Raw genomic sequence first — 24067 nt, forward strand, 5'->3', positions numbered from 1 at the left:
TGGTTTTATGTTAGATATGTAACATATGTGAAATATTCAGAGGCAAATTATTAACAGAATATTTGTGTGTGTTTAACTCTTGTGTTGTGGATGCTACACAGTTTACACAGGCTTTTACAATTGACTTTCATCTGTATAACATTAAAAGTTTAGCTTTTGGGATCCCTTTAATACCCTTTAATTCAAGTACCATTGGTCAGGCTGTGAATCTGAAGGAAAGCTAAAGATTAAGATAATTCTGAGGAAACTTGAGAGAGAAAATTCTACAAAAGTCCCTCAAATCTCAACAACAACAATTACTTTGAAGGGGCTACAGATTCATTGTCTTAGACTGGAGTTAACAATAACCAGAGTTCCGTCGATCTGTCTAGATCTTCTTGTGATGTTCTAGGGCCGCCGTAGTGAAGGTGAACTGGGTGCCTCTCAACAGCATAATAGTGGTCCCCCACGAACCATTAATGGGAGTGACTCCAGGAAGTGGTACAGAACAATTGGTACGCTACTTTGAACCAGTTAACATTAATAACGAACACCTTACATCACATAATACAGTCCATGCTACGACGTAGATTTATATAATATATACATTGACACTCATTAAGCTACATTTAACTATTTACTTCAGCTTATGGTCCTATATTCATTAGAACAGCACCTCCGTATTGATATTGATGACCAGATTCTAGCCTCAGATCAAAAGAAAAATGATTGATATTACCTATCTCAAAACTGACCTGAGCTAGACAGGGGTGGATCTTATCCCCATATGCAAAAACAGTAAGATTTTATTACATTAAAAATGACATTCTAATAAGTGGGTATTTTCAGCAGCATTTACCAGAAAACCCTGATCAACACAAACTGGATACATTCATAATTTCAGCCTACTTTACGACACTACTGCACCATCACTTACTTTCACAAACTTTCCCTACTTTTTAACCTTCATGTCTCTTAAAGACGTAGCCTACTTTTTGTCTCACAGGCTCCACAAATTCCCTTATGTACTTGGTTCCCCCTGAGAATTTGTCTCTACTCTTGGCAACACTATTTGCCATCCCTGTCCTCATGGCCACTGCATCTAAATCACAGGCTCATTGTAATGGTTTCTAAGCCTAAAAGGGACATGATCAATTTAGCTCTCGCGTCATATCACTTTCAAACACCCGGAATCAAGGTAAAGCTCCTCTACACTTTGAACTGAAGGGTTATTTATCCAATGAGTACCCCTGTGTCTAACCATTCAGTTTAGAGGCATTCAACTCTTCAGAAGCTGCTTCCATTCACTGCCCCTGTAAACAGTTCTGACTCAGCATGTTTCCCTAGAATGGAGCCTTTCACACAAAACCTCTCTGGGGGTTTTTTTTTTAGCAAAAATGTCAAAAATAATCAGTGGAACTCAAGCTTTAAAGTGCTTGTTAAGAATTTTCTAAATCAAAAGCTGTAAAGATAGGTTATGATAAAATGTAATGTCAATATCTTACCCCTACCAAAACATACTGTATATGGCAGTATTTTCAGTACAATATATACATTTACTATAATTTAACTGAGGTTTATCTTTCTATCTTGCAGTACCATTTAATCAGTCATGATTCAAAGACAGAAAATCACTCTAACAGTATTTATAATTAATTAATATAAAAAAATGAAATACATTTACTTGTTTAATTGTGATATTAATAATATATTTTTACATTTATGTTATACTGATTATCTCGACTTTTATTGAAGTCGACAAATTGAAGAATATTCTTGTGTAACAGATATACATTATCATATATTGGGAAATACTATGTAATTCACTGTGCCCTTGATACCCATATAAATCATAGTACATGTAAAATATGTATTGCACTATAACTTTGTAAATGTAATAAATATTTGTATTTATATAATTATTTTGGAGCATTTTATTGGTCCAATCATCAGGACATTTTATAATGATATACAGAAAACTAAATAATAGGTATATTGTAGAATATATGATATATCTTGTATTTATTAATATAGCACAATCGTATTATATTCATGTAGTAAAACATGAGTAAAGCACACAGAAAAGAAACCTATTTCTCGGGTAATTAAACCTAAAACATGGAAAGGGTCTCTTCTCAAATCCCGGTTGACTTTTTTTTCATTTCCTGTATTCGGGGATTTCGCGGCGACATGGCAACACAGCCGGACAAAAAAAAAACGAGAATGATGTTTGAATCAGCCAATGAGCGCCTCGACTCCTGCAACGTCATCAGAACCTTCTGGATTTGAACCAATCGCGCACTCGCTGATACTCTCGAGTCACGTAGTAAATAAACCGAGCAGGCAGGCTGGTGCTACTAGTGATGAGTCAGTTTAACGAACCGATTCTTTCGAACTGTCAGTTTCAGTCAATCTACCACCTGATTCAATGATTCATTCTCACGCAGGATGACTTTCGATTCAGCCAAATCGCAAGCGGACTCTGATTGCTAACTAAGCACTAACACAAGGAAGAGAAAGGTAGCTATAGCCTACTGAGAGAAAATGATTCAATCCTAAGATGCTGTTAACCAAATCATGTCCAGTCACAACATTTAGTATAATGCCATTTGTTCTAAAATAATGCCAATTAAAATACATACTTTTATGTACAATCAAATGTACATTTTCTATTGTTTTGTTGACATTTTCTATTGATTTATTTCTATTTAAATTGTTAATATCATATCTGTGAATAGGATATTGAATTTAAAGGTGGCACTGCAGCCAAACTGAAAAATGTAACATCTCTAGATGGAGGCCTTATAATGCAGAAGGAAGCCTTATAGCTATCTAACATTACTTCATGACTTTATTTATTAACATTGGTGGTTCAACAGTGGATTTTTCACAGGTGTGGATTCCAAGTGATTGTATGACATATGTTTTGCACACTGGGTATGGGATAGCATATTGGTTGTCTACTGTAGTGGTTAACAACACCCCCTTTGATTCCCCAGCTAAACCAATAAAAGTTATTGGGCAAGACTCCTAACGCTGCATTCACCTATCTGTGTAACATGATCCAAATTTAAGTAGCTTTGGACAAGAGTGTCAGATAAATGCCATAAATGTAGTGTAATGTAGTGAGAGACACTGATGGGCGAATATGCAAAACATACATCGGCCTACATAACTTTACTAAACGCATGACTAAATACCTCTTTCATAGTTTGTTCATAAGTGATTGATTAATGTCTATAGATTTGTAAAAAAATTAACATTTTGGATTTACATATTTATAATGATTTTCCTAATTTAACAAATTAGGATATTATTACTAAAATGTATTTGTGACATAAATAGTCATACACAGTACAGCTAGTAGTAGTAATGCTTTGATAACAGATCACTTGAAACTATGAGAGAAGATCATAAAAGTTAAGTAAATAAATAAAGCTGAATAAATAAAATGAGTAAATATATACAGAAATAATAAAAAAATAACGTAGTTAAATTATTATTATATAATATTTGATTTTGTTATTATTTTGTTATATTCAATATTTTTTAGAGCTTACGTGTATAGAAATGATATTATTTCAATGTTACTAATAGTCATATGACGGTGGAAAAAAGCTGGAAGTGTTTGAATCGGCTGGGCCTCAGAATCGGTTCAAGGAAACGAATCAGTTCAAACGAACGAGTCGGACGTTACTAGCAGCTGAAATGATATGACAGACGTAAGGACTCGCACTCATTTCTCATCAAAACACTGGCTAAACCATTTTTTGCTTTCTGTTTCGGTACGAGTAGACTTTAGCCTGTTTCTGTAAATCAAACAAGGCTCTTCAGGATTATATTCTTTAATTTGGGAAGCAGTTTAGACACGAAGGAGCGCGTTAGCACCCCGGTTGTGTGTTTTGCACCACAGTGGTGAGTTTAGCATTAGGCTAGCTAACTGATTGTTGCCCCTGACTGGTCCGCTGATTAGTCACATAAAGGGAGCCGGCTAATAGTCTATAAACGTCTCGCTGGCTAATTCGCCAGCTCTACACTAAATACACTCACTTTAAATACGTATACAGTTAGTTTTGTGGCTACGGGCGGTCATTTGCTAGCTTTGACGTTAGACAGCTGTATCCCTTTCCCCCATCACTCTTAAGCTCCCTGGCGAACTGGAAAGCAGGTGAAATACTCCGCGACATCGGTGTCTGTAAACTTCTCCAGCATAGTAGCTAGCTAGCTGACTGACGGTGAGTTTACGGCGGCTCATGCCGTCTAGACAACCCCAAATACCGAGCTGAAGCAACCGTTAGCTCGCTGGCTAAGTGCATGCCTTAGCGGACCCTGCTCCGATGCATGCACGGTTGGAAACTGTGCCAGAAGGAAAGTCAGGGACGAGAGAAATGTCGGAGCTGAACCGAGAAGTCGTGGAGCTGGTGTGGGGGAAACAGTCCACTGGCAGTGGGGTGTCTGCGTCTCTCTTCCGCAGGTGGACGCAGGGTAAGTGGGTTCATAAGGTTCACTGCTGTTGTGATTAGCCAGTGCTACTAAACATTAACCTTTTCTCAGCAGCAAGGCAAGGCAAGGCTAGCTGCTTAGATCTGGCACTTTCTGGAAAGGGCAGAGGCTCATCTGGGAGTGGTCTGACTCTTCTCCTGCAAGTCCAAGTCTAAAACCCCTCATTCAGCTAATCAGACACTTCTGAAGGCAGTGCATCAGATGGATTGATGCTAGCTAGGTTCTTCAAGACCAGGTTTGGTGATCATTGTTGCAAAGGTTTTAATGAATTATCTTCCACAAGGTCTTCCTCAAGCGTCTGTCGCTGAGCCCCACGACTTTCCAAACCCTGTGTGAATTTCTAATCTGTTTCTAGAAGTTGTTCCTCCTTGTCCTCCTCTTGAGCACATTAACTACCTTGTGCTCCTGTGTAGCGTCCACTGAATTATCAGTCAGTTTTCTGACCATTTTCTGATAGAGTTTTAAGATTAGGCCTTGCCTTATCTCACAGCACTGCACTGTATTTCCAAATGTTAATGAATGCACTCCGTGACCTTGGGTTGCACTCATTGCTGACACAGATGTGCAGATGCACACACACAGCTTGTCTGGTCCATGTAGAGTTGTACTGCCGATCAAATAGGACTCTCTGGAGCAGATAAACCAGATGTGGGCTAGAGAGGTATAAATCCCCCTAGCATTGAGCTGTGGAGCAGTGGAGCTGTCTTCTCTGGGATGATGGTTGGTGCTTCATCCAGTACGTTTGGTAGGAGTTCAGGATTTTGGGATGAGGTAGGGTGATGATCACCCAACATGCTGCCCTCACTAACGCTGTTTCTGATTGCAATCAGATCCTCACAGCAATGCTCCAGTGTATGGTTAAAAGCCTTTCACTGTGCAGTAGAGGTAGTTATACCAACAAAAGCAGGATAATATCTTTTTTTTTAATACTCTTAATTTCAGAAGAAACAATGAATGAGCAGGTGTCCCAATACTTTTGTCCCCATGATGCGTCTTCATCATCTCAGTATTGCTATCTCAGAACTAATTTTACTGTTTGAAATGAAAACATGCAGTTGTTTTGAGGATACCATTGATGGATATTGTTCCATATTCTGGGGTGGACAGTGTCGCAAAAATGTTAAATCATGATACTTGAAGATATTTTCATGTTATGCATCACACTATTTTGACACGTGGAAAGACAGAATGCCTCAGTAGTGCCATATTTCTAAAACTGCAAAACTGTTATCTTAATTATTCATATTTTACAATTTTACACATTGTTTAATGATGACAATAAAACATATGGCCGTATAGCCCTCCCCGATCATATTTCTGTAATGTGGTCTTTTCCCTTAGGACAGGAAATGTAGTGAACCTTTGCCGTACCCAAAGACCATGTTGTGTCTTGGTCTGTGTGTTTGTTTGTAATTGTTTTTCTTATCTTTTTGTCTGCAGGGTTTGTCTTTAGCGAGACTGAGCGGAGTGCACTGGAGCAGTTTGAAGGTGGACCATGTGCTGTCATCGCACCTGTGCAGGTATTTTGACAGTTGCTGTCTTGTAACCTCCTATATACAACTTGTTTACATTACAGTACTGCATTAGCAGCTGACAACACAGCGGATCTAATTCCTGTATGTTGTGTGGAAGCACTAGGTCAGTGAAGCAAACTTTAGAAGAGGTCTTAAATAAAGTTTAAATATATGGAAGTATTTTTCATTTTGTTGAAAAAGGCACAAGTAGTTGGTTACACAGGTTTCCAACAAAAATAGGGTTCTTACCTAACTTAGCCCTTTTGCTTTGCAAGGAAAATATGTCTCCACAGCTATGCAAAGAAAATTATGCTTCAGTAAATTTATTAGCTACTTTACATTAAGCTTAGAATATTCCTATATTCTGTTAATTCCCCTAATTACCTGTGAATTCCTTATTAATTCATTCCTTTAAAAATAATTATAATTTATATAATTATATAAATAAAAGACAATTGCTATCCTAAACACCTCCGAATCCAAGTCTGTAACAAATCTAGCCTGAAATATCACACCCTCACACTGATGATGTCATGTCATAAAACAGGATTTCTTACTTAGCCAGCTAACTTTAATTTTGGAGTAATCTGACTGTGAACTTTCTGGTTTACAGTGATTGATCACAACCACAATTACATGCTTTAGTGCGAGTTACGTTTGGACATCTGGAACTTGAACAGCTCTTGGTCCAACCAGGACTGAATTTCTAAAGGAGTGGCCTTTCTCTTTGTTTCTTAGTGCCGTTTGTGGTGTCAGTCACATGGCAAACATATGGTGGAGGATATTTCTTTTTTGCTACAGTAAGCACTAACATGGTAGCAGTGCTCCTGTTTACATTGCATCACCTTCTACCTGTGAATGTAGTGTAAAATTGCAATCCTTCCTTAGAAAACTTTTCAACTCTTCAACCTAATGTTTTACATGTTTGGTTTGCTGACCTAAACCGCTTTTGTGAAGCAGGTTAACAGCAGCTGCATTTGTTACTTGGTCAGAAACTCTGTCTAAGCTACGCTTGCTGTGAGAAACATGCTACTATAGAGTAGTGTAGTGTTTGAGTAGGTGGAATATGAGAGCTTATTTATATTTAGATGCTTATCTAAATAGCTCTTCCTCAAAGTTTAATGTAGTTTTAAAGAACAAATATCGGATTGGTATCACTATCAGTCAATATTTTAAGTCAATATTTATTAATTGTCGCTACTAGAAAGTAAATGTGCAACTGTGCCATCTTTAATACAAATCATAAACATGCATAAAAGTGGACATTTAAAAGTTTCAAAAATATTGTGATCCTTGGAACTGTAACTATTCTAGACTTTATTGAGTTAGACATGATGTCTAAATCTATAGGCAAATCAAACATATAGCTACGTACAATCGATGACAGAGATGGTGGTGTTCTGACTTGCCTGCATATGAACATAATATTTGTACCATCATGCTGACATGTAGGCTTAAGGAATTCTGTGCCACAGTCAGTGACATTTCTAACATACCTCTCTGGTGAACTTTGGATGGGGTGTGGTTTTAATTGCACCGAAAATGAAAACAATGGCATTTGAAAAGGTCATAGTGAGTCAAGATTCAAGATCCCTCTATGATTTAAGTTTCTCACCTTTTCAACTTGGTGATATATATTGAGACTTTTTTCAAATGTAAACATTTCCTCTGTGCCCAAACAGTGTTATATATTAAGGGTATAGTGATTTGAAGACGTCAGTTCTGCTACTTTTGTTATGACTGTGCTATAAGTCTATTTTCGGATAGAACCTCTTAAGAGCAAACTTCTTTTTATCCTCAGGCATTTCTTTTGAAAAACATCCTTTTCAACACGGAGAACTCAAACTGGAGAGATATCTCAGGTATGTACAGTGAGTGCCGTAAATAGTCAGTGTCTTGAATTGATTTCAGATGCCTGTTGTGTTTTCTGACAGGTTACACGTTTTCTTCAAATGGGAATAGTAAGTGTGGACAGTGTTTCTTAAAGGCAACCTGAGATCTAATTAAACTCAGTTTATCAGATATCCTTTAAAAGGAAAAGCTCTCATTTTTCCATATTCTTCCTGCAAACATATGTGCTTGCATCACCATGCACCAGCAGTGTTGTTTAAAATGGCTTTACCAGGGTCTTAGTTTCATAAAACTAGTAGAATGTATGAATAGTTTTTAAACAGTGAGAAGCAATAGATGAGTTTCTGAGTGTCCAGTGGTCAGTTTTAATACAAAACCATAGATGGACACACAAATCTACCAATTACAGATGACAGGCAGATGACACACGAATCACCAGTTGGACACAGCGAGAGGCAGAAGATGAGTGTCTCGACCCCGTCTTCACTGTCTTGTAACTCCGGATGTGGGTCACGTATAATCTGGCAATGGGCTGCAATCAAAAGTGCAGGCTCTACACATTCAGAAAATATTGTCAAATTATCGCAAAGATGATAATAGAAATGTCAAATTTGTAACTAGTAATGTTCAATCTTACTACCTTCATCTGTTGCCAAGCAAAACCACCCAGAAGCCTTCTTGATACTGCTGTTCATCCAGAAGATTGTCTTATAACTAAAGGAAATAATAATAATAACAATAACATACATTTAAGGGAACTATTGCTGTAAATTGGACACAAGCTTTACTAAGTACAGGCATTGTTAATGCTGCAAAAATGTAATTACACTGAGTAACACCACAGAACAACAAGTTTAGTCATATTGGTAAAGAAACTTAACACACATATCTGGTTTTACAAAAAAAAAAAAAAAAGGTTCTTTAGGAAACCGTAAAATGACTTCTGTCACATTGAACTGTGTAACCCAGTTCATTGGGGAAATCTGTGTATTGACTGATCTGTGCTATGTGATGTGATGTGCCTTTACAGAGGAGCAAGAGCGGACTGCCCTGTGTTCTACCCTCAGTGAGATTCTGGAGTCTGCCTGCCTCGGCAAGACACAGAACTTCTGCCTGGCCACCTGGGCCCGGGCTAAAGCCACGGACGACAACACGGACATCACAGACAGCCACCCAGTGCCAGAGTCCAGCCAACCCACAGACACACAGCAGCAACCGAGTGAGAGCCTGAGCGCTTCAGCACTTGCAGCACCTGCAGCACTTACAGCACTTGCAGCCCAGTGCAGAGGTGTTCAGTTCCGGTGCTGGAGTCCAGCATAGTTGGCTGATTTTCCTCCTCAAACGCACCTGATTCTACTTCTCAGTGAATTACCAGGTTTTGCAGGTGTGTCCAAGAAAGAGAATCAGCATGCTGTGCTGGACACCAGAATTGGATACCTTTGGCTTAGAGCCTAGTGAGGAGATGCTAAGCACTTCACTGAATGGTTTAATCTCTTTGGGCACAGTCTATCAAAGTGGTGGCCAAGCACTTGACGCTGGCATGTTGATATACAAACTTGGACAGGGCCTGAAAGTAAGACAGAAATGTAAGGAAATAAAGGAATGGAAGTAAAAAGTACAGCAAATACATCATCTCTAACCTTGGTGAGTTATTCAAGTTGCCTGGTTGCGTTAAAAATGTTGAAGTCATTGGCAGGCTAAAGTGAAAATTATGTCTTTGGCTTGGATTTCTGTTGAGAAATTGTCTGGCACTCAATATTCAATCTCTCGGCGTTAATTAAACTCTAAACTAAAGTGCTGACGGAATGCTCTAGATGCTGAGTAGCTCAGTCCAGAGAAGTCATGTGACTTTGGACAGCATGATGTTTTGAGTGTGATCTAATTATCATAGGAAAGTGAGAAATTCTAAGTCTGAATGTTGTGCTAACACAGTTGTACAGCCTAATGTAATTTAGTGTAATGCATTTTGTTGAATGTGTATTTTTGCTGTGTGTGTGTGTGTGTGTGTGTGTGTGTGTGTGTGTGTGTGTGTGTGTGTGTGTAGCTGCTTTGGCTGCTGAGGAGCTTGGCTTTGAGAGGTTTCACAGCACAGTACAGTAAGTGCACCCTGTTAACTCTGCTCACACAGATCACACTGCAAAAGCTACACTCAGTCACTCTGTAGCCAACAAATGATATTAACACCCATTAGCTTGCACACTCTTCCATTTCAGACTGATGTGTAGTTCAGTCTACCTTTAGGAAAGGTTTCAGCATGCCAAAAACATTCATTCATGTTCATCATTTGATATGTTGTACACTATATGTCCAAATGTTTGACACCCCTTCTAATGAACGCATTTAGCTATTTTAAGTTGCAACAGTTGCTGACAGAGATGTCCAAATGCACATGTGCAGCTTGTCTAGTCCCTGTAGAGAAGTAGTGCCAATAGAATGGTACTCTCTGGAGCAAATAAATGTGAACCTGTTGGCACCATGCCTAATGTCAGGCATGGGCTAGAGGAGTATAAAGCCCCCCAGCATTGAGTCGTGGAGCTGTGTTCTATGGAATGATGGTGCTCCATCCAATACTTTTGGCATGAGTTGGGTATGAGGTTGAGTGGTGAGTATCCAGTATCCTGACCTCACTAACGCTGTTGTGTCTGAATGCAATCCAGTCCTTACAGCAATGCTCCAGAAATTCCTGTGAGGCCCTCCCTGGACAGTAGAGACAGTTACTCACAACAAAAGCAGGATAAACTCTTGATTTTGGGAGAACCAATGAATGTCCCAATACTTTTGTCCATAAAGTGTATGTCTAGAAAAGTTATATTTCCTGAGTACATGATTATATTGTAAATGTGTGTTTATGGCTAGAGAGACTTAGAGCTAGAGGTTTTATGACAAATGTAAAAATGCTATTGAAAGTTTTTCCAAATGCTCCCCATGTGTGAAAGTTGGATTTTATTAGTTTCTCATATTGAATGTTTAATGTCCTCTTATGCATGTGTTCAATATTATAAACTATGCATGTGTGTGTGTGTTTTTCTTTCAGTAAAAGAACACTGAAAACTGTTGCAGAGCTGAAGGAGGCTATTCTTTCTCTGTATGACACTTGGAGGAATAAGTTTGGTGTCTTGCTATTCCTGTACTCTGTGATTCTTACAAAAGTAAGTCAACTCGGGTCTTCGTGCCTGTCCATTTTTCCCACATTGAATACATTGACTTTGAGAGCAGACTGGTCATTAACTAATAAACATGTATCCCAGACATAGACATGCACTGTTGTTACAAGAAAATCATCCATTGTTCATAATGATTTGGATCCTCAGTGTATAAGTCATTAAGATAGCAGCAAGTAAACAACTCAGGAGAAACTTTCTGACCAGATTCATTGCGTTGCATTGAATTAACTACATTTACATTTACAGCATTTAGCTGACGCTCTTATCCAGAGCGACTTACAAGGTTACTCGTATTACAGAGGAGGGCCAATGTAGTGTTAGGAGACTTGCCCAAGGACTCTTATTGGTGTAGCGCAGCGTAGTCACCCAGACCGGGAATTGAACCCTGGTCTCCCACATGGTGTTGTCTCTCAATGGCAGGTGGTGTTATCTGTTGCGCCACACCAACTAACAGATAGTCATGTGGAATTGACCGGTCACATCGTGTGTGAATGTGCTAACTCTTACTCTTTGACTGTACTTGATGTATGCAGGGTATTGAGAACATTAAGAACGAGATAGAGGACACTTCAGAGCCGCTCATCGATCCTGTGTATGGCCATGGCAGGTAATATACATACAGGAGTGGAAAGATGGTGTACACAAAACATTGCGACCACCTGCATAATATGCTGTTAGAGCACATGGGCCCTATTGTAGCGATCTTTTGGCGAGCCGTCAAACGTCCACTGCGCAGCCTAATTTAGGACGTGTCAGTGTGTCTTTGCTATCTAAATGATGGGGAAAGTGCGCCTTGCGTGGCTCAAAATGTGCAAAAAGGCATGCCCTTTAAGAGCCAGGTGCTGTCTGACTTTGGCGGATTGCTGTTATAGCGGCGCAAAGCGAAGGTGTACGTGCATTGGGCATGCGCCTGTGTTGACAATTCACTGCCAAGATAGCAATAAATGTCTGACTGTTGACAACTGCCTAGGTTGTTTTCAGTCAGTGGTGCACCTGTGCTTTGCTTTTTTGGAGATACTCCAGCCCAGTCGTCTAGTCATTACAATTTGGCCCTTGTCAAAGTCACTCAAGTCTCCCCACCCTCCCACTTATCCCACATTCAACACGTCTGCTTTGAGAACCGACAATTTATTTACCTTCTAACATCTTTCACAGACAATAACGTGTGCTGTCTTTACAATAAAATTATTACCTTATTCACGTCACATATGAGTGGTCATAATGTTTTGTAGATGCCATCAGCAAGTGAGAAGAACCCGGGAGAAATGTTCCTACCAATATTAGTTGCCTTGTTATAACTGATTACTTTGAATAACAGGGAGATAAACAGATGTCTTCTGTTCTGAAATGTTTGATGAATCATGTCTTTGCTTGTCTTTCCTTGATCTTTGAAAAATGTATGTTTTCTTTCTCTTTCTCTCTCACTCTATAGTCAAAGCCTTATCAACCTCTTAGTGACTGGACATGCTGTGTCCAACGTCTGGGATGGGGACAGGGAGTGTTCTGGAATGAGTAAGAGTGTTACATTTTACTTTCCAAAATATGTTACTAACAGGTCAGCTGGTTTGGCTTGTAGGTGTATTTTTAGATGCTGCTGCTGTATTAGGATTCAACATTAGGTGGCACCATTGCACGGCATTTGAGACGTCAGTACTTACTACTTATATGCCCCTCATGCCCAGGCCTGGAATTAGACACAGTGCCGAAAGGTTCATGTTTATCTGCTCTGGAGAGTCCTATTCTATTTGCAGTCCTTCTCTACAGGGACTAGACAAGCTGCGTGTGCATTTGCACATCTGTGTCAGCAATTGGTGCTGAATTCATTGGTTAGAAGGGGTGTCTACAAACATTTGGACATATAGTGTACATCATATCAAATGATGAACATGAATGAATGTTTTTCATGCTAAACATTTCCTCTCCTGAATGCAATTATTAGAAGGGGTGTCCATGAACTATTTGGGACATCTGTACTGACCACATCTGCCATTAAAGAAAAATAAACACAAAGCAGTGGTTCTCTTGCACATTTTGGAATCTTCCTAGTGCAAACACATCTGACCCATCACACTCAGCTTTATGTTGCTGCAAACCAAAGTATTAAGATAGAACTGAGCATATTAAAACTTACAGGTTTACATTCTTTAATTAGAAGCGTATTTAGACTCTTTTTCACTGTCTTTCTGTCTCTGCAGAACTTCATGGGATCCATGAACAGGCTTCTGTTGGCTTTCTCACACTAATGGAGTCGCTGAGATACTGCAAGGTGTGTACCTATTACCTATTATGTGATATATTATTTGCAGTAAGTAAATCTAGAGAAATGCCATTTAAATGAACCACGTACAGACTGGGTCATGGTTAGAACCACCTGTGCTAGTTGACCACCCAGTCAGAACACAGATATGAGCAATGAAGGACATGATGACTTTACCATAAGTGTGATTTTAATGTCTATGGTTTCATTATGCTGAATCCTTGTGCAGAGCCAAGCTTAGTTTTTGTTCTGATAACTAAAGAATCGTATAGCTCTGCACACTCAGTTCTGCACAAAAAAAAAACTTGGACTGCACAGTATGGACAAATTATATAGTATTAGGACACCTGTTTGTTCATCTTTTCTTCTAAAATCATGGGTATCAAAGAGTTTATGCTGCTTTTGTTGGAGTATCTGTTTCTCCTGTTTAGGGAAGGCCTTCTACTAGATTTTGGTTCCTCATAAGGTTTTCTTGGTTCTTCCCAAGGTTTCTTCCTCAAGCCCCGAGGAAGTTTTTCCCTTTTTTCCCCCTCCTTTCCTTGCCACGGTTTTCCTTAGGCTCGCCAGGGGGTTTTATGTTTTATGATTTGTTGTTCAGCTTTGTTGATCTCTTGTCCTATTACTGGATTTCCATAAAGCTGCTTTAAGACAATATTAGTTGTAAAAAGTGCTATACAAATACATTTCAATTGAAAAATAGATTTTAGAGCATTGTTGTGGGTATTTGGTTGCATTCGGCGCAATTATGAGTTCAGAAAGGTGGATGATATCCACCTCACCTCATCTTAAAAGTATTAAAAGGATCACAATAATTTCAGAGAACACAGTTCCACTGCTCCACAGCTCAATGCCGGGGGGCTTTATACCCCTCAACCCCACACCTCGCTTTAGGTGTGGTCCCACTAGATTAATGTTTATCTGCTCCAGAGAGTCCTATTCTATTTGCAGTACTTTTCTACAAGGACTAGACAAACTGTGTGCGCATTTGCACATCTGCGTCAGCAATGAATTAAACTTAAAACAGTTGAATGCATTCATTAGTAAGAGTGACCACAAATGAAGGACATTTTATTTATGTTCTCGTCCTCCAGTGGAATACAGTAGGGTGAATCAGGCTGCCAGTTGGTTCTGGAAATAGTAGATTCATATTTTGTTGTATGGACACCTACATAGCTCTCCGCTCCAGTATTTAGAATAATTAGAAATTAAAATAAAATTAAAGGAGGGATTATTTCCATATTATAGTCTATTGGCTAATAAATAAATACAAGTAAACAATCTGTGTGTGTAAAGATTCTTTCATGGTAATATGCATCAGTGCATGACTAAAGCAAGTCATACAGACACAAAATGCTGAGCCAGTCCTACAATGTTGGTTATGTTAAAATCCACCACTAGAGGGAGACCTAACCCAATGTAGTTTATATTTTGCCCTGTATGATGTTAGACTGCCATGTCCTTCTGGAAACAGCTGAAGGTTTAAAATGCACTATGTCCAAATGGTTGTGGACGTTCCCTCTAATGAATGCATTCAGCTGTTTTAAGTTGCACCCATTGCTGACACAGATATGCAAATGTACACACAGCTTGTCTAGTCCCTGTATAGTGTTGCCAATAGAATAGGAGACTCTGGAGCAGATAGAAATGAATTGGCACTATGCCTAAAGCCAGGTGTGGGCTAGAGGGGTATAAAGCCACCCAGCATTGAGCTGTGGAGCAGTGGAACTCTGGGATGATGGTGCTCCATCAGGTACATTTAGGATGATGTGGGGTGGTGATCATCCACCATTCTGACCTCACTAACGCTCTTGTGGCTGACTGCAATCAAATCCTCACATTTGCTCCATAATGTTATAGGAAGTTTTTTTCTGGACAGTAGAGACAGTTACTACAACAAACTGCCAGTTTTGTCCATGTAGTGTACATTGTACCTAAACTGGTGTGTGCTCCTTTAAAGAAAACTGGAATGAGAGGTGACCAGTGGCCCAAAAGCTAAATTACTGTGATTCTGCACAGCAGTTACTCTTCTATGATGTAAATACATACTGTGTGAAAGTGCCTCCCTTTCCACAAGCCAGAAGCTGACAGTTTGTTTGTGGTGGTTCCACTGTTGTCATACTTCCAGTTCACTGAAATCTAGGCCTCAAGTGTTCGAACCTCAGCCAACTGCAGCGACTGTTTAACCACAGCAAAATAGGGCTCCCAACAATAATAGTGAACTTTTAATGGGGCACACGCACACACATCAGCCTGCTCACACTGCAAGAAGCACGCAGATATACAGAAATATGCATGTATGTGTTTGTGGTTTGTGGTCTAACCGGTGAGATTTAATGACAGCAAAATGAAACATGGATATAAAACTACAGGGGTTAGACAAAATAATGGACATAACAGATGGGATGGGGTGATATTTAGAGGTAGCTAAATTCTCACTGAATGTAGTTAATAATAAAATAAATAAATAAATGGATTTATGAAGAAGATTTACGGAATGTAAAACAACATTTGTGAGAAGGAATAGGGAGTAAAATGCTTGGACTTATGAAGAGAGTGGATTTCTCTGAAAGAAGAGCTGCCCTTCAGCAAGATTAGCAATAACTGGAAGACACTTGGAAGATGCAGTGAATAACAGTATAATAAATGCCTTCTGTGTCCCGGTGTCAGGCAAAATTGCATCATTAGCTATTTTGAAAGGACGTCTTATGTCAACATCCTAAGCTAATGTTACAAAACGAGCATTAGGTGTACTGAGCCTAAAACCTCACTTAGACCAGTGAGTGCTTTAGAGTCCGTTTTTGTGTGGTTTTGTTTTGAGGACTTTGATGGAAACTGCTTGGTTTCAGTTTTTATGGCTTGATCATGGGTTGTTGTTGTCTAGTTTTCCACTAGAAGCTAGTTTTAAGTGCATAACAAGACAAAGTACAGCTGCTTGGAAATCAAAAGCCCACATCCCTATGACTCATAGTCATTATTTTCTTTGCTCATGTGAAGTATGTTAAAATGTGACCGCTTTAAAAATGATTTAATTGAGCCATAAATGTTCTCTCCCTCCCGCACTCTCTTATTCTTCATACATCGTTGCTCTTTTTTCTCTGTTGATCTGTGTGTATGTCTAAATACTTCTGTGTGTTTATGTGGTTTGGTGTTCGAAAACCCAGATTTTTCAAATATCCACGTTTTTCGAATGTCTTCATTACTTACAGTGCTAAAATGTCTTGTACTGTTGAGAATGGCTAAAAATGGAAAACTGGTTTTGCCCTTTTTTTTTTTTTACATGCACAGAATAAGAGTTTATTTAGTGATTTACTGCCGTACTAACTAACCTACATAAAATAACTTTAATACTTTAAGTTTTTGTCTTTTCATTTAAAATATTTCCATGGTTTCACATAGATTTGGACATGTTTTATTTAAGCTGGGATTACGTATCAGTTTGTTGGCCATCAGGTTTGTTGGTATTCTTGAACTAACTAATAACTGAATGTCTTCTCCAATTTCCACTTTACAACAATAATGCTAAAGTTTCATAATTAACTAGAAATTTATACATGTTTCAGTGCAAAATGTATCCAGCAGGTGTCTACATTGTCTTTCTAGTGTTTACTGGTGGTAGTGCAAATGAACTGAAATAAGCTACAGTTTAAGGCATGTAGCCTAACAAGTGGTACCCAGGTATTGAACTTTTTTTTTTTTTTTTTTTTTTTTTTTTTGTATTTGAGAAGCTTCTCGCCTGCAGATTTTAAGCTTCTGTCTTCGTTTTGCAATTCACTGTGATTTGGATAGGGCTGGCCTGGTCAGGCTATTTGCACCCTGATCTGATTTGAGTCTCTTAATTATTGGCAGACACCAATTCGATGTTTGTTGGTATAAATAATAGTCGCACAGTTTAGATAAGGGTAGGCTCTGAACCCACTGCAACCCTGACCAGGAAGAATCTGATAAGAAGATGCATGGATAGATTGATGGATATTTATCAATTAATTATTTCTGTTTTGTTTGTTTGTTTGTTGTTTTTAATCCAGTGAGTTCTGGGTAGGGTTGCAAAAATTGGGAAATTTACCATGGGAATTAATGTAAATTATGGGAATTCATGGGAATAAAATGGGAACATTCGAAGCTAAATATGAGAAACTTACATTTGGTTGGTAAAAAATATATTGAAGCGTAATCTTGGCTAAAATCATTAGAATTATAGAAATCATCTATAAAGGTTTCTATCTTTTGGACATATGCTGTACATGTGATGGAGGAATGAACAGTGAATGCAGGGGGTGTAGTCTCAGTAGCCCTTCAATGTATAATGTGCCTGGGATTGAGGAGCAGCTTTGCTATTCAACTGTTTTGGTATTTTATCTAATTACTTTACAAGATTATGCTTCAGTATATTTATTAGCTACATTATGTAAGTGTCTCACCTTTATCTTAGAATATTCCCATTTTATTCCCATTAATTCCCATAATTACCAGTTTATTCCCCTTGTAAATGTATTTGTATTGTTGTGCCTTCGTGTCTGTTGTTGAAAAGAAAAACAGTACATTAAGAGTACAATATGACTAATTCCAATAAATTCCAAGAATAGGTTCTTAACATTTCAGTGGAAAGTTTACATTTTGGAATGTTTCAAATAAATTCCTGAACTAAAGTTCCCATCCAGCAGCTTGTTGCTTAAATATAAAGCCCATTCTTATTCCCATGAAAGGTCTTCAGCTCTGATGTACCTGTTGTACCCCTGATGAGAGAAGGTTATGGAGTCCAAAATTCAGAATACACACATACTCAGGGCTGTATATTTTGCGTGCCTGCACTGGAATGTATTGTTCTAACCTGAGCAGAGTAGTATGAAGCTGAAAGCAGAGCAGTAATTAAAGGGCTGGTTTATTTGGAATGGCACCTTGCTGAGCGCAGCTTCAGGATACACGCCACCAATCTGTTTGCAGTGGAAGAGAGCGAGAATTTATCACCTCATATTTAGGAGCATCTGAGCCTGCATTGGAATATTCATGTAGTCCTCCACCTTTTAGGCTTATACTGCAAACAGTATCTCTGGGCTTTACATGCTCTCCACCTGGGGTTAATGTCTACCTGATGAGTGATTGAAAAGACCCATCAGCACCTTAATGTTTGAACACACTGTTGGATTGCAGCCTGAAAATAGCAGGAGTCTGGGCCCGGTTCAGAAAGCTCACTGTAAACATGATTATTCAGCAGAGCTTGCATGTCTCGTATATCATCTGTCGCTGTCAAACTGCTGACTCTGCTGGAAGAGGAAAAAATTTGGAATTCGATTATGATTCGGAGGCCAGAACTGTTTGTATATGTGATTCCTCCGTACAGTTCATGACCTGCGTTGAGTTAAGTGGTTTTATTAATTTAGATTGGTAATTTGAATAGCTGAACTATGTGTAGCATATGGGGAATAATCATACCTATATCAGAATTGTACTAAATCATAGTTTAGGTATCTGCTGTTAGTTTATTAGGAGTGACTGCATTTAATTACTTGGTAGGGCACTTGCTCCGTCCGGATTTTTTATTGTAACCCATGTATTGCTGCTGTCCAATGAAAACCATGTATCTCCATTTTTGTCTGTTTTTAATTTTCTCCATGGTTTGAACCCTGTAGCTGCTCTGTGCACCAATAGAATAAATAGACCAATAGAAATGCTCCCAATTAATTATCGGCAGACACCAATCCGATGTTTGTTGGTATAAATAATAGTCACACAGTTTAGATAAGGGTAGGCTCTTCTCCTATAAAGTTACCATTTTGGAGATACATGTTTTTCATTAGGCAGCGACAATATACTTCTTACAATAAAGATACGACAAAAGATTCCCTGGCTGATGGTATAGAAGAACCACTGGTTTCTTAAATGTGTCCTTAAGTCCTAAAAATATAGTTCTAAAAAGGCCTTCTTTTAATTAAATATTTCTGTGAGGTCTGACAGTAGTTGAAATATTTCTCGTTTATCTTTGTCTGTTTTCAGTGGTATCCAGTGATGCGTATTCCTGCTCAATGTGCTCAAATGTTTTTCTTTCTTTTTTTTTCTCTAAACTGTACTCTGCTATAAATATGGAGATTAAGCACTCTAAATTAGCTAGACCATGCACCAGAGAACGAAGAGAGTTGTGGTAGCTGCCATGTTCTGTATGCACTGGAAACACTCCTGTGCTTTCTAGGTTTCATGTCCATGTTGTGCGGACAGAACTGTGTAGGCACAAGCTGGTTGTGCACGTACGAGGGACTGTTGCTTTTTCCTGATTGGTCAGCCGTGAGTTATTTTTTTTCACCCATTGAAAACGAGTGAAAGATGATATGAAATATAGGATGAAATTTGCATTCAGTGGACACTTTATTATCTTTTATTATCATTTTTTACCACTTGAAATAAAGTTTTAAAAGGTTCTTCTTTATGGAACCAAATGTTGTTCTTCGGTGTTTAACCTTTTGTAGTATCTTTTATTTTTAAGAATGTAGTGTTCTTGTATAAATAGTATTTATTTTTAATGGACTAATTGAAATTGATAAATGCTGAATGTGAAAGCCACATTTTATGAGCATTGATGTTTTGTTATGCATATTCAGCTTTCTTTCTTTAGTGGTTTATCATTGGGTGAACATTTCTGAAAATTATCACAGTTTTCAACCAAGATCCATCAGCAAATATTTAGTTTGTATCTAAAATTGATGTAAAACATTTCTATGGTTTGCCATAACTGCAGTGAGATTTAAGCTTCTGTCTTCAAATGACTTTACAGCCCCATTATGAAGCCAGTAGAGGGTGAATGTTGTTTGGGGGGGGGTATATGTCAGGTTTTTAAAGGAGCTTTTGTTGACACTATTTGAATTTGCACAGTTGTTTAACTAAATTATTCCAAAGCAGTTAGGCCCTACATCAGAATGGCACCAGAAAATTTCATGTTGAAGTAACTAAAGATTTGTCTTTGGAATTTTTCCACTGGAGCTCATGATATGGGTTGGGTTTCTGTAATGTGACTTTTCATGTCTGTAATTAAATCGTGCTGCTGCTCATGAAATCCATGCTGGCCATTAATGAATGTGGTGATGATCTACAGGAATTCGATGTGCTCTGACCAGTCTCAGATTGTACACTGTAATAACACTCACCCAATAACACAAGTGTTCAGTAATGTTCTATATGTTGCTGGGCTGTTATTATGGTACCCACCTGTAGCAAAGAGGGACTGCAGTGTAGATTAGTACACAGTGCACATTCTTAAACAAGCTGCCAGAATCCTGATGGATTTCTGTGGTTCATGTTGAGAATAGAACAAACTACATTTAATTATACAGTGACCCCGACCTATCTAAGAAATATCTTACCAACAAGTTGTCTTTCATTATGTTTTGCATGAAAGAACGGATTGAAGAGAACGTAGGGTCTTGTATTGTAGGGTCTTCTATGGCCCTACAATACAGATATATGTTACTATTGTCTTTTTTTGATCTTCGGGGTCCAAGCACCATTCAACATTCATTAAATGTTGCGTTTCACAACAAATGTTGTCTCAAAGCAGCTTCACAGAAATCGGGGTCCGAGCCTCTTTTGAGCAAACTAGTGGCAACAGTGGCAAGGAAAAACCTCCTTGGGTCGAGAGGAAGAAACCTTTAGCACAACCAAGACTCAAAAGGGGAACCCATCCTCCTCTGGTCGGCACCGAATAATAACAATAATAAGCAAAACAACTATAAAACAGAACTGAATTGATGGTAAATGTTCTGTCAAACCATACAAGATGAAAATGTGAGTGGGATGATAAAGCGGATGCAGCACCATGACCTGTTAAAGAGGCAGTACTGTGCAAAATGTCTCTCTGTTTGTAATAGATGTGAGGCTTCCAAAAAGGTTTTCGGACATTACCTGAATGTGCATGTGTGTTGTTTTACATTTTTGTCTATATAAGGTAGTGTTGCTGTAATTCTGATGTTATTAACTTTAATTAATTAATCTGATACAGCCTTTACTTTTAGTTTTTGCTGATAGTGAAGCCAGGCTGATAGGCATGGTTTTTAAATGCAGTTGGCTTGGAACTTCTAACTTATCTAATCCAGACCATGTACACAAAGCCTTTACTCTACTTTTAGTTCTTTCTAATAGTGAAGCCAGACTGATATAGTTTTAGAATGACATTGTTATTACCGGGGTCCAAGCACTATGCTTATTTGTAGAGCCAGTTGAGGGCAGAATGTCTTTAGGATGGTCTTGTGTATAGGAAATGTGTCTCCAAAAAGATGATTCTTAGACATTACTTGAATTTGCGTGGGTAGTGTGTTATATTTCTATATATGGTAGTGTTGTCATGACACTAACGTTTAAACTTCAGTACGATAAGGCCTTTGCTCTACTTTTAGTTCTTTCTAGTGAAGCTGGACTGAGAGTAATGGTGTTAGAATGTAGTTGGCTCGATAGTCATGCCATCGGTATGGAGACCAGCACTGATTCCTCTCTCTTTTTTCAGGTTGGATCGTTTCTCAAATCTCCAAAGTTCCCTATATGGATTCTTGGCAGTGAGACCCATCTCTCAGTGTTCTTCACCAAGGTGAGTTGCTGAGGGGAAAAACACTAGCATTCCTGTTTCTTGCTCTTTCATTCTCATCTCTCATTCTTTTATATAAAAAAACAGAGACAAAAAAAGACTATAAATACTAAAATAGAAGTCATGTTTGTTCTTTTACTGCCTTCCTCACACACCCACACAGAGCAGATAAGATGCTTATCAGAGAAAAACAGCAGCTTAAGTGTTACGGTTGATCATTTGTGTCAGAGCTGTCCCTTGCTTGTTGGTGCATCCTATTTCACTCTCTCTGTCTCATGCTTTCTTCCTTTTTTTGGTCCCTCTCTGGCTTGCTCTGGCAGACAGTAGTTATCTCCCTCTCATTTCCTTACTCAATAAAGCCTCAAAACACAAGAATGTGCTTGCTAATAGATTTAAAACGCTAGACGTTTTTGTTTTTTTTGTTTTTTTGAGTGAAAGGAAAATAAGATAAAGCGGGAAAGCGTGGAACGTATGAAAAGAGATTGAAAGAGATTTTTGGACTTATAAGGCAGGCGGTGTGGTGTGTTCTGGCGGCAGTCTCTGCAGCATGCCATCAGGTTTGGCAGTAATACACTTGCACACACACACACTGAGAGCAAACAGATATATGCAACAAAAAAAAAGCGTGCGTGTGAATGGCCAGTTCTGGGTGGATGTAAGTCTTTCTCTCTTTCTTCAAAATAACACGTTTATGTTCTTAAACACAGGGTGAGATAGAAAGTTTGAGGCCACTCAGACCACCAAGCAAATGTACCTTGTGGCCAGAATGATGAGATATGGTTATTATATAAGCATATTTCAGAACCACAAACCTATCAGGTATTTTTTTAAGTAGTCTTCTATGTCCAATCCATTTTGTGTAACCAACATCTTGAAAAACTCTCCAGGCATAGATTATTGCTTTTCTTCTTGACTTTGAACTGTCATCGGTTTATTAACCGATTATTCTTTTTTTCATAATTAGTGCATGTTCAACTAACTGTTCTTGTGTCATGCTGCAAAGGTTCTGGAAAGAGGCTGTCATTTTCTGTAATGTTAGGGTATGGCAGCGGTGATGTAAATGTTCTGGTTAGCAAAGTAAGTACCAGAGCTCAGCCCCGTTTGCCGCTAAGCCTCGCCAGAACTACTATGGCCTAGTTTATGCCTGTGCTGCTGCAAAAGAGACAGCATGCCCCAGTGACGAAAAAAAGGAAAAAAGCGTTTTTTTCGCTTTTGAGCGAATTAGGACTCAGTCCATACTAGAAAATACAATGGGTAAGAGCGCTGGCCAGAACAAATGCTACCCAGCACATATAATTACTAGTTAGCTAGCTGTCTGGCTAACAAATAATTAGATGACATTAGCCATTTTACACTCATAGATGTTTACATTGATGTTTTATTGTACGATAAACTAGCTGCCTGACAGTGCCTGCCACTCCAGGTAAATGGAAAGGTCCCACAGCCAATGTTGTCAGTCACTTCATTCCCCGTTTTCTTACGATAGAGCAGAGTAAGGGTTTTTAATACTGAAAGAAAAAAAGGCAATATTAGCACAAGGAAACGATTGGAATTTGACACTGGAGATGGAAAGACAGTTTAGAGAAGGAGAAGATTGAAGGAGAAGAAAGATGTTGAGAAATGGGCTGTTTTGTCAATGATGCCTATGGGGATCATACTTCAACCAGACAGCAGAGGTGCTAGACCTGTGGTGGCTTTACTTCTGCAAGTGGTTGCCCTTTCCATGCTTTCTCCAATCATTGTTTGTGATTATTTGATTAATTGACCTCATTATGGATTGATTTTATGATTAATTAGTTGTAATTAATGGTTAATTAAGCTGTAACAAAACAATAATTAGCCACCAATTACTATATAGATTATACAACTTCTTTTCCCTGGTTGTTTTTTATAGGCTCGCTGTAATTGTTGTAAAGAATTGCTGACAATACTCATGATAAATACTTACACACACACACACACACACACACACACTCCCAAAACTCACATTTTGGTGTCATTGTCCACTCTGTGAGCTAATCACAAACCATGCCCTGGCTCCTGTGTATGTGCGTTTATGTGCATTTGTATGCATGCACACATGTGCACGCTAAAGGAAGAAATGTTTGTTTCTCATAAAAGCTTCCACCTGGAGGAAAGAGAGACTGGCTGCAAACATAAATCACCACCCTGCACTCAGGGCCATTACTGTCAGTACATTATCTTCATCCGGTCTGTGTGTGTGTGTGTGTGTGTG

The 24067-nt window shown here is 38.6% G+C and overlaps 1 protein-coding gene across 1 annotated transcript in view; it reads left to right on the top strand.

The window, feature by feature from the left end:
* Window positions 1-3670: 3670 nt before the first annotated feature.
* The window catches only part of mindy3 (MINDY lysine 48 deubiquitinase 3), a 68980-nt gene continuing 48583 nt past the window's right edge, over window positions 3671-24067 (top strand). Inside the window, exons 1-10 of the mRNA XM_072659070.1 lie at window positions 3671-4464; window positions 5923-6002; window positions 7798-7858; window positions 8878-9066; window positions 9892-9943; window positions 10882-10996; window positions 11545-11618; window positions 12444-12523; window positions 13207-13277; window positions 21754-21834. Of these exons, the coding sequence (XP_072515171.1) occupies window positions 4317-4464; window positions 5923-6002; window positions 7798-7858; window positions 8878-9066; window positions 9892-9943; window positions 10882-10996; window positions 11545-11618; window positions 12444-12523; window positions 13207-13277; window positions 21754-21834 (951 nt within the window). The 5' untranslated portion in view covers window positions 3671-4316. The remainder of the gene's footprint in view (window positions 4465-5922; window positions 6003-7797; window positions 7859-8877; window positions 9067-9891; window positions 9944-10881; window positions 10997-11544; window positions 11619-12443; window positions 12524-13206; window positions 13278-21753; window positions 21835-24067) is intronic.

This window comes from Salminus brasiliensis, chromosome 1 (assembly GCF_030463535.1).
Source record: "Salminus brasiliensis chromosome 1, fSalBra1.hap2, whole genome shotgun sequence".
In the NCBI taxonomy this organism is placed as follows: domain Eukaryota; kingdom Metazoa; phylum Chordata; class Actinopteri; order Characiformes; family Bryconidae; genus Salminus; species Salminus brasiliensis.